This window comes from Hyla sarda, chromosome 5 (genome assembly GCF_029499605.1).
Source record: "Hyla sarda isolate aHylSar1 chromosome 5, aHylSar1.hap1, whole genome shotgun sequence".
Lineage (NCBI taxonomy): Eukaryota > Metazoa > Chordata > Amphibia > Anura > Hylidae > Hyla > Hyla sarda.
Window position 1 is genome coordinate 35,010,095 of NC_079193.1, and position 13,430 is coordinate 35,023,524.

The window sequence follows — 13,430 nt, forward strand, 5'->3', positions numbered from 1 at the left end:
GTTACTATAAATATGAGGAAAAAAATCATTAATGTGCTATAAAGTCACCATTAAGAGAATAAAGTAATAATTAGGAGACAGAAAGTCGTAATGATGAGAAATAATTTATAATTATGATGGTGGAAGCGCTAATTGTGAGACGTAAATACATAGTTATCGCTTGAATAGTCATAATTATCGAAAAAGACGTTTTAATTACAGTATGTCATACAGAAGCGATAATTATGGGGAAAAATCATAGTTTTTTGGATACAAAGTCAAAACTTGACAAATGTCAATGTAGTTTTGATTGTGGGACAGTCTGTCATTTTAAGTTCTTCAGCAGTCGCCTTACGCTCTGTTTACATCTGTGTTATAGTTTCTTTTATATTTAGCGTAGTCTATTGTAGTCTATTGCATTGTAGTGTTGTGTTGGCTATTGCATTGTATTGTAGTCTATTGTGGTCTATTGCATTGTAGTATATGTACACGAAAAACACAAAAGAGTTCATGAAAACTACTTCAATAAAATTCATATATCTTTATAAACCACGGTTTTTGGTCCAGTTGAAAAATTGTATTAAACCGTATACGTTTTTTTTTAACATGGGAGTCAATGGGAACCGTACAGAACCGTATGTGCGTATGGTTCCATCCAGTTTTCACCATACGGTTTTTGGCTTTGCTAATTTTTTTTTCTTGGAATTTCAATCAAACAAGTGAAACTTTATTCATAATGGAGTGAAAAAAAATCTAAACGTATACATTTTTTTTCTTAAAAAACGGATGCAGCCGGACATCATTTTTCAAACCGTATAAGGTTTTCAACCGTATACAGATAAAAATTTGTATACACGTTTTGATTTAGTTTAGTCAGGTTTTGAGGAATCCGTTTTTTATCAAAAACCTGATACAGGAACTGTTAAGTGAAAACATGGTGTGAACGCACCCTACCAATAACTGGCATGCATCAACATTCAATGCTCTTGTCAGGATTCGGCAGGCTGGAGGTGGATCCTCTGTGTCAGAGAGGGATTGGCGTGGACCGTGTCGGTGGACCGGTTCTAAGTAGCTACTGGTTTTCGCCAGAGCCCGCCGCAAAGCGGGATGGACTTGCAGCGGCGGTAGCAACCAGGTCGTATCCACCGGCAACGGCTCAACCTCTCTGACTGCTGAGATAGGCGCGGTACAAGGGATTAGACAAGAGCAGGGTCGGACGTAGCAGAAGGTCAGGGCAGGCAGCAAGGATCGTACTCAGGGGCAACGGCAAGAGGTCTGGAACACAGGCTAGGAACACACAAGGAACGCTTTCACTGGCACAATGGCAACAAGATCTGGCGAGGGAGTGCAGGGGAAGTGAGGTATAAATAGGGAAGTGCACAGGTGAAGACACTAATTAAAACCCATGCGCCAATCAGTGGCGCACCGGCCCTTTAAATCGCAAAGACCCGGCGCGCGCGCGCCCTAGGGAGCGGGGCCGCGCGCGCCGGGACAGCACAGACGGGGAACAAGTCTGGTAAGTGGGTCGGGATGCGCACCGCGAGCGGGCGCGTCCCGCATCGCGAATCGCATCCTGGCTGGGGACATTATCGCAGCGCACCCGGTCAGCGGGTCTGACCGGGGCGCTGCGAACAGAAGAAAGCCGTGAGCGCTCCGGGGAGGAGCGGGGACCCGGAGCGCTCGGCGTAACAGCTCTGACTAGGTACACTGGGTGCATAGCCTAAACCTCCGCATTCCCAGTGTTATTATATAAAGTGCTCAAATTAAGCATAATTATAGATGACTAATTACTGAGTGCAAGTGTGCTTACCCATGATGGCGATAGTCTCTGTGCCCCAACGCCGTTTCGTTGTTCCACTTTCTCTAGGGGCCACTGTCTACTTCCTCTCTAGCTTAGGGCTTTATATATCCGGCAGACCGGATATGAAAGCATCAGGTGATTGGTCCCGTTTTTGCGCAGGCGCAGGGCTCTTGTCCACCACTCACTGCTCCACTTCCGGCACTTCGACCGCGACGCGCGCACTCAGACCAAAGTACAGAGTGTGCGCATCACGGAACTCAGCGCCGGACTAGGCAGGGCTGTAAGGAGGAGACCACCGCGCCTACGCACTAGGACAAATCACGGACTTGAATAAATACTAGGAAAAGAATCATAATAATAACATTGGCATCTTAGGGCAGAGAAATTAGGGCAAATCCGCTATACCTCAACCTATTATAGCACCAATTTGATGCATACCAGTGTAAATACAAAACTGCAAATGCATAAAATAAAATGCAATATTGACAGACAAAGCAACTACCATTGATAATAGTGCTTTATATACCCATATTATTACTTAGGGTCAAAAATTTTTTTCAAAACTATACATCATAATTCCATATATTAATAAATATAATAAAATACATAACCATAAAGCGACTAAGTGCTGTTTAGCAAACATTACCCCATTGTAAAAATGTGTTGTCTCAAACACTCAATTATGTGTGATCCAAATATCATATAATAATAAAACCCCACAGCAATTTTATTCAAAAATGTCAAAATAAATAACACTAAAAATACACCCAAAGAATAATGATTGACTATAGTGAATAGTAAGAACATACGGTGGCAAATCAAGACTTCACATTGCACTAAGTGAGAGAAAAAAAGGGGAAAAGGAGGAAAAGGGAGGGGAAAGGAAAACAAAAGTTTGCAAAGAAGAGAGGAGGGAGGATTTTTATAAAACGCCTCAAATTTCTTCACACATTTTAAAATCCATCACTGAAACTTTATTACCATAGCTTCTTGTATTCTTGTACTGATTTTGCCGAATATATTCGTGTTTATCAGAAAAATCATGAGACTAAACTCTAAAAACTGTAAATAAAGGAATAAGACACAAAGTTAAAATCACTAATGGACTTAACATTTATAGGAACGCAGCAAATGAGAACTGTTCAATTTGGCCTCCAGGTGTCATCGTGCCCAGTTGCACTATCCAGCGACATTCTTTCTGTGCCAACACTTATTTGTAATTTCTCCTAAGATCTTCACCAAATTTTTTGCCTAATTTTTTTACTTCTGCTAAATTTGAATCGGTTTTCTTAGGGGACTTAAACAACGTGCAATGCCTTGATTATTTCCATAGAACGTTGGCAAATTTTTGTAATGCAGTGTATTATGACAGTTAGTGTTATACCAAAAGGCAGCCTATTAGGTTCTACCTCTGGGTGCCAAACCTGAGTGCTATTACAACCCATCGGCACCCTGTGATTATGTCTCAGGGGCACTGATAGTGTGACAGAGGGAGCCCTTTCCTGTTACCTAACCACTGAACATGAGATCAATGTTTTAAATGGTTAAATGGTTGTGTTAAATTGTTGATATAAGATATAGCTACACTCCTGCCCTTTGCAGTGAAGTGTTACCTGTGTATTACAGCTTACCTCTGCTAAAGGCATGAGCCGGCATCATCACCATGCCATAATTGTACAACATTAGTTAGTATTTACAAAATGTGCTCCAAAGAAGGATAACCGTAAAACCAGTGACAGGACTATGGGTGTCCGAAATTCATTGCTGTAGATAAAGGGGTTATCCAGGTATTAAAAACGTTTAACCTATCAACAGGATAGGGGATAAATGTCTGATTGAGGACGGTCTGACCACTGGGAGCCCTGCAATCTCCAGAACGGGTCTCGTCTCTTACCTCAGAGTGCTCCGGCCCCCACCTTCCAAGACAAACCAGTCTCAGCAGTGACAGCTTGCTCAGCCAACCACTGATTAACTGAGGCGGGACATCAATGTGGCCAGTGCCGGACCTGGCAGTCACTACCAAGACCAGTTTGTACTGGAACACTGAGAGGTACTGGAACACTGAGAGGTATGAGACAGGCCCCGGTCAGACCCAACACGGTCAGACTCTTATCTCTTTTCCTATGGATATTTTAATGCCCATATGACCCTATAAGGCTAGCCTGATTGCTCCAATCCCATAGAAGTGCTATTGTACTGTATTTTTGGATGAGGTTTGAAAAACGGTGATTAAAAGGGATTATCAGGTTTTACAAAAATAACTATAATGCATAATGCAGAGAACTTCTACTTTCTTTGTCTAGTAATTCATAGAACTAAAAAATCACTGTAAGGTAAACATTGATGGGGTTTCCCAACTCTCCTCCTCCTGTTTATAGAGTAGGGGATAACTATCTGATCATAGGGGGTCCAGTTCCCAATCCCAAGAACAGAAACCCGAGTCTCCCATTAGATTGGAGCAACCGGTCTTATTCTATTCATTTTCTATGGGAGCCACAGAGACACCTGAACCCTGTACAAGGATATTTCTGGTAGAACCAATAGAGAATGAAGGGAGCTTCATTCTAATAGGACACTTGGGTTTAATCAGTCGGACCCCTGTAATCATATCGTTTTTACCTTTACTGTGGGTAGGGTCTGCACAACCCCTTTAAGGCATGTTTGTAGGGTAGATGGTTGTGACATATTGCTTTATTACTATCCCACTATGTCATGTGTGTAAATTTTTATTCATATTTCTTTTAAAGGTAAAGGAAGATTCTTTCTCTATGCCAATGCAGTCAAGCAAAAGGATGGAGATACAGCACGAATATTTACCACTAAACATTTTCCTGCCACCAGTGAGAAGTGCCGAGTACGGTTTTGGTATTACCTGGTTGGGCCTCCACAGTCTGGGATGTTAAAGGTGAATAAAAATTAAATAAGTTAAGTTAAATTGCATTACATTTATGGAAGTGAATCAGCCAAAATGTTCCAATACTTACACTTCATGTATATGGAATCATAGCAGAGCGCTGTAAGGGACTCTCTGTGCTGCTGTACAGTGCTTTTCTGGCTGCCATATGTACAGAGCTTTAATACATTTTTGATGTACCTACTAAAGTCAGAAGAGATAATCCACAACATTTCTGAAACATATATTGACATACGGAGGGTTGATTCTTCAGGATAAGCTGTCTTGTGTGTACATGAGGAGCAGCACCATTTATGGGCATTATATAACTTGTATATGGTATTTCTAAGCAAATTACTGCTCTGCAGGCTTCATCTATAATTGGTAGTTCTCCCAGAGCTAGTGGGCGAAGCTCCTTCCTTCCCCATTCATAGACTTCTATTGCTTGTCTTGCAGACAAAGCTGAGCTGATTTTCAAAGTGGAATACAGTGTCACAGGAGGGTGGGGGGTGGAAAGAAACTTGATAACAGGAGAAAAGATATCACAAAGTTTCTTATATTCACATGTATTATTGATCTATTCAAAGTTTGTTCAAATGAGAGTGCCTATTATATATTTTTTTACATTTGGCACGGGTGCATTAGAAAAAAAAAAACAACAACTATACTTATCTGCCCTGATCCCTTGATGGTTCCATTCTGATGGTGCCCACTGCTCTCAGCTTTCTGTGACGTGTTGTCCATGCAGAACTTCCTGCTCAGCCATACACTGACCACAGTGGTGACCTGACTCAAACAGTGATTGGCCGAGCAAGCACTGAGCAGTTACCTGCAAGTACAACAGATCCCAGGCAGCAGGAAGAAGCAGAGAACAGCGGGGACCAGGAGCCGTCAGAATGGAAGTGTCAAAGGATCAGAGCTGGTGAGTGTGGTTGTTTTTTTCTATTTTTCAAAAGCTGCAAGGCAATTTTAATTAAAAATTAAAATATAAACCAGTATAATCCTTTAATATATTCTGCATACCAAGTGTAGAGCAGGTCAGGTAGTGCATGACACAGGGTTTCATAAAACTCTAAAGAAAGACTCTCTGGGTCATGTACCTCCCCCTTAGGCCTACATTAGACATAACACAACGTGTTTCGTTTCTTGCATTGTTGCCCACATCCAGGTAACTCATTATCTGAATCATTAGTACCAACACAGATTATGGCAGATCACCATCAGGACACCATATCATGAGCTTGTCACCGGGGGACCCTTCAAATAAAAAGGGGTTGCCCATGTAAGACATTCTCAATAAGCTGTCTATGTATAATGTCCGGGTTCTTTCCAATGGATACACGAATGTGGGCTCTTCCTTCTAATAAACACATTCTTGAATGTCACCTTTCCCGGATTCTCTCATCTGCCTAGAATAAACAGGATGTTTTTGCATATTCACCTATTCTGTTTATGCATGTATTTTCCTGTTCCACATCACCTTATTGTGTCAGTGGAATATGAGAGGAAATTGATTATTTAGACATTTGCCTTTTCGCAGCTTTTCAAAGTCATTCACTTTTTATGATAGGTTTGCATGCATCGTGCGCCGAGTTCTTTAAAGCAAGACTGATTGGTTTTATCATCGGCATAAATTGTTGTCTGGGTGACGCCGTCTATACCATCCATCAGCCCATACAGGAGCGGGAAATCATTCCAAATCCCCTAAAATGTGATTAATGGGAGTTTTACTATACGTTAGGAACATCGTGGACTGTTTTACGTAGTGCATTTTATATACTTATTAACAGGTGTATATAATCACTGAATATGGACTGAATATTCTTCTGTGGTCGGCGACCGAGAGCATGGAGCAAAGGTGGATGTACAGCAGTGTCATTCTGGCTAGCAACACTCCATTTCGGGTGACGTTCGAAGCTCAAGTAGGGGTCAACAAAAAAGTTGACATTGCTTTGGATGATATATCATTTACATTAGACTGCTATGAAGAAGGTGAGTGGTTTTCATTGGATTGTATACGGTACTGGTAAGATGGAGACATACAGTATCTAAGCAACAATGCATGGAGGGCTGGATGGAGGTCATATTGTATTTATCAGGGTGGGAAAGTGTAGAAACTAGCCCAAGATTTCCACTCAAGGGCTGGTCCTGCAGGACTCCTGTTAATGGGAAGAGTGTTCCTGCCATGGAAAAAGTGCAGGAACTCTGTCCCCATGCATTCCTGCAGGACTTGAGCCCTGGTATGCATGATGTAATATTGTATTACTAGTTGACTCTGCTTTTTTATGGAGGTTCATTTTATAGTAAAAGTTTACCAAAGGATTTGAGTGAATTCATGTTCTCCACCGATGCTTTCCCCAGTGCCATATATGCACCATGTATGGGCAAGACCTTTCCTAATACTGTAGCTATTTCTAATCTAACGTAAGAATTTCCAGATAGAAGAATCTTTGGGTACCACAACAGAATGTTGGCAATAAGGTTTGTGACTGTATTGCCCACAAAGCCTCTGGCCACAATTGTTGGCTAAATGCTGTCTCTGTTTGACTAACAGCTGTCTCTCCTAATCCCCCTCCCTGTTTACATATATGCTTGACTTGGCGTGCAAGAGTGTGCAAGTGCTATGAATGACGAGATGTGAGAATGCCACTGTCAGACTCTGTTGGTGGTTTATCTCAAGGCAATTAAAGCTGTCATATCACAGAAAAAATTATGCTTGTATACGTTACTCACTAGGTCATGCAGATGCTTTACATGGCATTTTTATGTGTCTAGCTTCTGTATTTTGCTCACAAATCCCTCTGTTTTGATGCTCACTCCTTCTGATATCTACTGCTCAGGAACTGGCTTGGCTGAAGCAAGCACTTCACTCACCATGCATTCACTTCCTCCCTGAGTCTGCTGTGCTGTGCTGGGTCTCTTCATCCAATTACTGCAGGCTGCTCTGCAACCCCCTCATCTTGTTTTCATGCTGCAGTCTAATAAGACAGGAGTAAGCACAGAGGATTGCTAGTCCTGCCCTCACTTCCTGGACTTTGTCCCAGCATTTGCTTCAGCTGGAGCAAAGAGGATTCTGCAGCTGGACAGGATTATGCTTTGGATGGTATGGGGACCCCTAGTGGTCCATTTTATAATCCATGAGTTCTATAAAAAGGAGCTAAGCATTTTTTTAATGTTAATATATTAGTAATAGTATATTAGAAAGGTTAATATTTTGCCAAAATGTACAACATCTGAAAAGTTTTTGATTCTGACAGTGCCATTTAAGATTCAACATGCCTGATCCTTCTCTTTTCCAACATCTGGCATCCGGGGAGAGTCAGGAGGCCACCACATAATATTTTACCTGATTAAGTGGTCGGGTTTAGTTGACACTTATCTAATGTGAATGGCCAGCTTTATACAGGCATTTGGAGATGACACTTTGTAAGATAATTTATTTGTGGATTTGTTTAGATGAATCCTTTAGTAAATTGATTGTTACATGTAGCCACACCCCTTTTCTTATAGTCAAGTCCCTCATGATTCCTTGAGATTATGGTGTAAAAGTTATTATTTATTTTGTTCCCGCAAAACCCATCCAAAACAGTCCGGAAACACTTTAGTAGGGGCCATTGATTCAGAATTCTGGCACATTTGCAACAGTAAATTTGTGCCAAAATAGTTGGGTAATAATGGAAGATTTCATTCCGGAATTACATTTCTTTCTTATAAAATACCTATTGATAACTTATTCAAATAAAGAGTAATTGTGATAAGCCGCAGTTCATCTAGTATGAGGATAATGTCTACAACACAGATGGAGCCTCCTGGCGCTGCCAGCTTTATAGTTGCTGCCCTACTGTTGCCTACTCTTAGTTTATAGAAGAAGAATGCTACATGAATCCGGCATTCCACACTGCGGGCATATTGCATTAATATGTTTTCGCCTCCAGGTAGCTCTTGTTAAAATAATGCGCCGGCATCTTGTACTGAGTCAGGGCATTATGGCCAGACTATAAAGGTGTCACTTAAAAAGGATGAATTCTGTGCGTGCCAGAAGAGAACGGCTTAGGCTCTTTGTAGCTTTTTTACCATGTGTTTTAGTGGTTAGATCTGAAAGTCTACATGCATGAAATGTTTCCTCAATGAACCCAGCATTTTGTCGAGCGATCCTGCAGAGACACATATGCCTATCTCCAACGCTTCAGCCGGCAGCGCACAATCGCAGACCTTTGAAGTTTATCTGGGATTGCTCTTTGTAAATGAAAATCCATCCAGCCTGTCATAAAAAAATTAAAAATAATAAAAAAAAACTACGAGTGCCCATACTTGGCAAATAGCGGCCGCACAAGTATAAGATCTTCAAATCCTGGTTCTCATCAGAAGAGCAGAGGAAATGAGGGCAGCAAAGGAGTCTACAATAGAAGTCGTGAGAGGGGGAGAAGCAAACTTTGTTCTGTAGGGAGCATACATCTCTAGAACTATTCTGGATTCCGCACTAGGTATCATAAAGCTGGGAATGAAAGCGGCTTTATATGTACATTCACTTTGAGTGTATGCCACATGTACGGCAGTCACCTAATCCTGTTTTTTTTTTTCTCTCTGTTTGTAGTTTACTATTGTTCTGTCTTTGTTGGGATCTGTTTCCGTTCACTAACTTATTTGTGAACTTGTGGTGAGCTTGTGCTAATATTCAGCAACCAGTCAGAACAGGCAGAGCTTCAGAGCACGAGGTGTAAGGCAATGTTCACATGAGGGAATGTCTGCACAGAGAATCTCCGTGCAGACATTCCCCTTAAATCGGAGCACCGGCATAACATGTTGGCACTAGGACGGCTCGGGAATGCTCAGTCTCGTAGACGCCAATGCATTTCTATGTGATTTCTGCAGAAAGAATAGACATGTCTACTCTTTCTGCGGACACCGGAATTAGAATTTTTGTGTGAACAGAACAACAGAATCCCAGTGAAATCAATGCAAATTCTCAGTGAAGAAATTCCCTCATGTGAACATAGCTTTAAAGTATGAACCGGTAAACAAAAAAAAATCTTTATTGTGAAAATAACATGAAAATAAACAAATATATGCTAAAAGTACTGGAATAGCAGGTGTTAGATTTATACGCAAAAAGGTATAAGAAAGTAAAGTGCTAATACTACAGCAACCCAAAACCTGCACTGGTTACACTGGGTCTGTATATGCTACATTATGATCATTTTATACTGAGCTTGTATAGGCACTAGGAATATTATATGATGTTGGAGCATTATCACTTAAAGCGTACCTGTCATGGTGCAAAAAAGAAAAAAAAAGTTACTCAGTACCTAATCCTGATCATGTACATATCACATTTATGTGTCCAGGACCTATATATCCCTAACAAATAGCATTTACATATTGCTCACTTACTTTTTTGTTTTTGTCTTATGAAGGGGGCGTGTCCATCTCTCTCCCTCACTGTGAGGACATCTGCTCTAAGTCTGGGAGCTCTATTCATACATTTTCTATCTGTTCCTAGTAAAGCTGGATGCTAATCAACATAGCTGTCACTATGTGTGTCATTCAGCTTTTACAGACTCCTGAATGTCTGTCATTCAGGAATCAGAGAAAGCTTGGGCTGTTCAAGCATGCTGGGAGTTGTAGTTTTGCATTGCAACAGCTGGAGCTGCAGTGTTTATAAAGCACTGTGTTAGAGCAGTGTTGTCTTTAGCTTTTGCAAAACTACAGCTCTCAGCATGCCCACACATCCTTTGTTTGGTAGTTTTGCAAGAGCTGGAGGCACACAGCTGGAGACTACACAGCTCTAAAACAGTTTTACAAAGATTGTACCTCCAGCTTTTGAAAAACAGCTGAAGGCTGTAGTGGTGCAATGGTGATCTCCTATACTGCATACTAACACACTTTATGGGCGGTATCCAGCATGCTGCAAAATACAGAGTAGTATGTCTACATAAAGACAGATGATCCCTAGCGGCGGCTATTTTCATTTTTGATATTTTAGTAAAAATAAAAAATTTTAAATAAATGTATAATTAAAAAAGTAATTTTATCAGTAGTGCTAGAAAATATAAGATGTTTTTCATAATGACAGTGCCTCTTTAACTTTCTTGTATCTTTTTGGATATAGATCTATGTGTCTAGTGATCCCTGTATACTGCTATTCCAGTACTTCTGGTTCCTTGAATCTATATACATTTGTCTCCTTGCTTGGTATCACCTACAGCGTGGGTTACTGGTGATGCCACTTTTGTGTGATGTATAATTTCCTCCTTAAAATATAGAAACCACGGCAGCATGTACACATATCCTTCAAAAGGGTGATAAAAGTATAAAATGCCTGTCACGATGCCGGCTGGCAGGTAGTGGACCCTCTGTGCCAGAGAGGGATTGGCGTGGACCGTGCTAGTGGACCGGTTCTAAGCCACTACTGGTTTTCACCAGAGCCCGCCGCAAAGCGGGATGGTCTTGCTGCGGCGGTAGTGACCAGGTCGTATCCACTAGCAACGGCTCACCTCTCTGGCTGCTGAAGATAGGCGCGGTACAAGGGAGTAGGCAGAAGCAAGGTCGGACGTAGCAGAAGGTCGGGGCAGGCAGCAAGGATCGTAGTCAGGGGCAACGGCAGAAGGTCTGGAAACACAGGCAAGGAACACACAAGGAACGCTTTCACTGGCACTAAGGCAACAAGATCCGGCAAGGGAGTGCAAGGGAAGTGAGGTAATATAGGGAAGTGCACAGGTGAAAACCCTAATTGGAACCACTGCGCCAATCAGCGGCGCAGTGGCCCTTTAAATCGCAGAGACCCGGCGCGCGCGCGCCCTAGGGAGCGGGGCCGCGCGCGCCGGGACAGAACAGACGGGGAGCGAGTCAGGTAGGGGAGCCGGGGTGCGCATCGCGAGCGGGCGCTACCCGCATCGCGAATCGCATCCCGGCTGGCAGCGGGATCGCAGCGCCCCGGGTCAGAGGACGTGACCGGAGCGCTGCAGCGGAGGGAGTGAAGCGAGCGCTCCGGGGAGGAGCGGGGACCCGGAGCGCTCGGCGTAACAGTACCCCCCCCCTTGGGTCTCCCCCTCTTCTTGGAGCCTGAGAACCTGAGGAGCAGACTTTTGTCAAGGATGTTGTCCTCAGGTTCCCAGGATCTCTCTTCAGGACCACAACCCTCCCAGTCTACTAAAAAAAAATTTTTCCCTCTGACCTTTTTGGCAGCCAAAATTTCCTTGACCGAGAAGACGTCCGAGGAGCCGGAAACAGGAGTGGGAGGAACAGATTTGGGAGAAAAACGGTTGAGGATGAGTGGTTTGAGAAGAGAGACGTGAAAGGCATTAGGGATACGAAGAGAAGGAGGAAGAAGAAGTTTATAAGAGACAGGATTAATTTGACACAAAATTTTGAAAGGACCAAGATAGCGTGGTCCCAACTTGTAGCTAGGGACACGGAAGCGGACATATTTAGCGGAGAGCCATACCTTGTCTCCAGGGGAAAAAACGGGGGGAGCTCTTCTTTTCTTATCCGCGAACCTCTTCATGCGTGAAGAAGCCTGTAAGAGAGAATTTTGGGTCTCTCTCCATATAATGGAAAGGTCACGAGAAATTTCATCCACAGCGGGCAGACCAGAGGGCAAGGGGGTAGGGAGGGGGGGAAGAGGGTGACGGCCGTACACCACGAAAAATGGGGATTTGGAGGAAGATTCAGAGACCCTGAAGTTATACGAGAATTCGGCCCATGGAAGGAGATCTGCCCAGTCATCCTGGCGGGAGGAAACAAAATGTCGCAAATAATCACCCAGGATCTGGTTAATTCTTTCTACTTGTCCATTGGACTGGGGATGATATGCAGAGGAAAAATTTAATTTAATCTTGAGTTGTTTACAGAGAGCCCTCCAGAATTTAGACACGAATTGGACCCCTCTATCCGAGACAATCTGCGTAGGCAACCCGTGAAGACGAAAAATGTGTACAAAAAATTGTTTAGCCAACTGAGGCGCAGAAGGAAGACCAGGAAGAGGGATGAAATGTGCCATTTTGGAGAATCGATCAACGACCACCCAAATAACGGTGTTGCCACGGGAAGGGGGTAAATCAGTAATAAAATCCATACCAATCAGAGACCAAGGCTGTTCGGGGACAGGCAGAGGATGAAGAAAACCAGCGGGCTTCTGGCGAGGAGTCTTATCCCGGGCACAGATAGTGCAGGCTCGCACAAAGTCCCCAACATCCGTCTCCAGAGTCGGCCACCAATAGAAGCGGGAGATGAGTTGCACAGATTTCTTGATGCCCGCATGACCTGCGAGATGGGAGGAGTGACCCCATTTGAGGATTCCGAGGCGTTGGCGTGGAGAAACAAAGGTCTTTCCTGGAGGAGTCTGCCTGATGGAGGCAGGAGAAGTGGAGATCAGGCAGTCAGGTGGAATGATGTGTTGCGGAGGGAGATCAACTTCTGAGGCATCCGAGGAACGAGAGAGAGCATCGGCCCTAATGTTCTTATCGGCAGGACGAAAGTGAATCTCAAAATTAAATCGGGCAAAGAACAGAGACCACCGGGCCTGGCGAGGATTCAGCCGTTGGGCAGACTGGAGGTAGGAGAGGTTCTTGTGGTCGGTGTAGATAATAACAGGAAATCTTGATCCCTCCAGCAGATGCCTCCATTCCTCAAGTGCTAATTTAATGGCTAGAAGCTCTCGATCCCCGATGGAGTAGTTCCTCTCCGCTGGAGAGAAGGTCCTAGAGAAAAAACCACAAGTGACAGCATGCCCGGAAGAATTTTTTTGTAGAAGAACAG

At 43.2% G+C, this 13,430-nt stretch overlaps 1 protein-coding gene across 14 annotated transcripts in view; it reads left to right on the top strand.

The window, feature by feature from the left end:
• MALRD1 (MAM and LDL receptor class A domain containing 1) overlaps positions 1–13,430 on the top strand; it is a 551,665-nt gene that overhangs the window by 427,351 nt on the left and 110,884 nt on the right. For all 14 annotated transcript variants that reach the window (XM_056519234.1, XM_056519235.1, XM_056519233.1 and 11 more), the window contains 2 exons: positions 4,528–4,685; positions 6,464–6,665. In XM_056519234.1, coding sequence (XP_056375209.1) covers positions 4,528–4,685; positions 6,464–6,665 — 360 coding nt within the window. The remainder of the gene's footprint in view (positions 1–4,527; positions 4,686–6,463; positions 6,666–13,430) is intronic.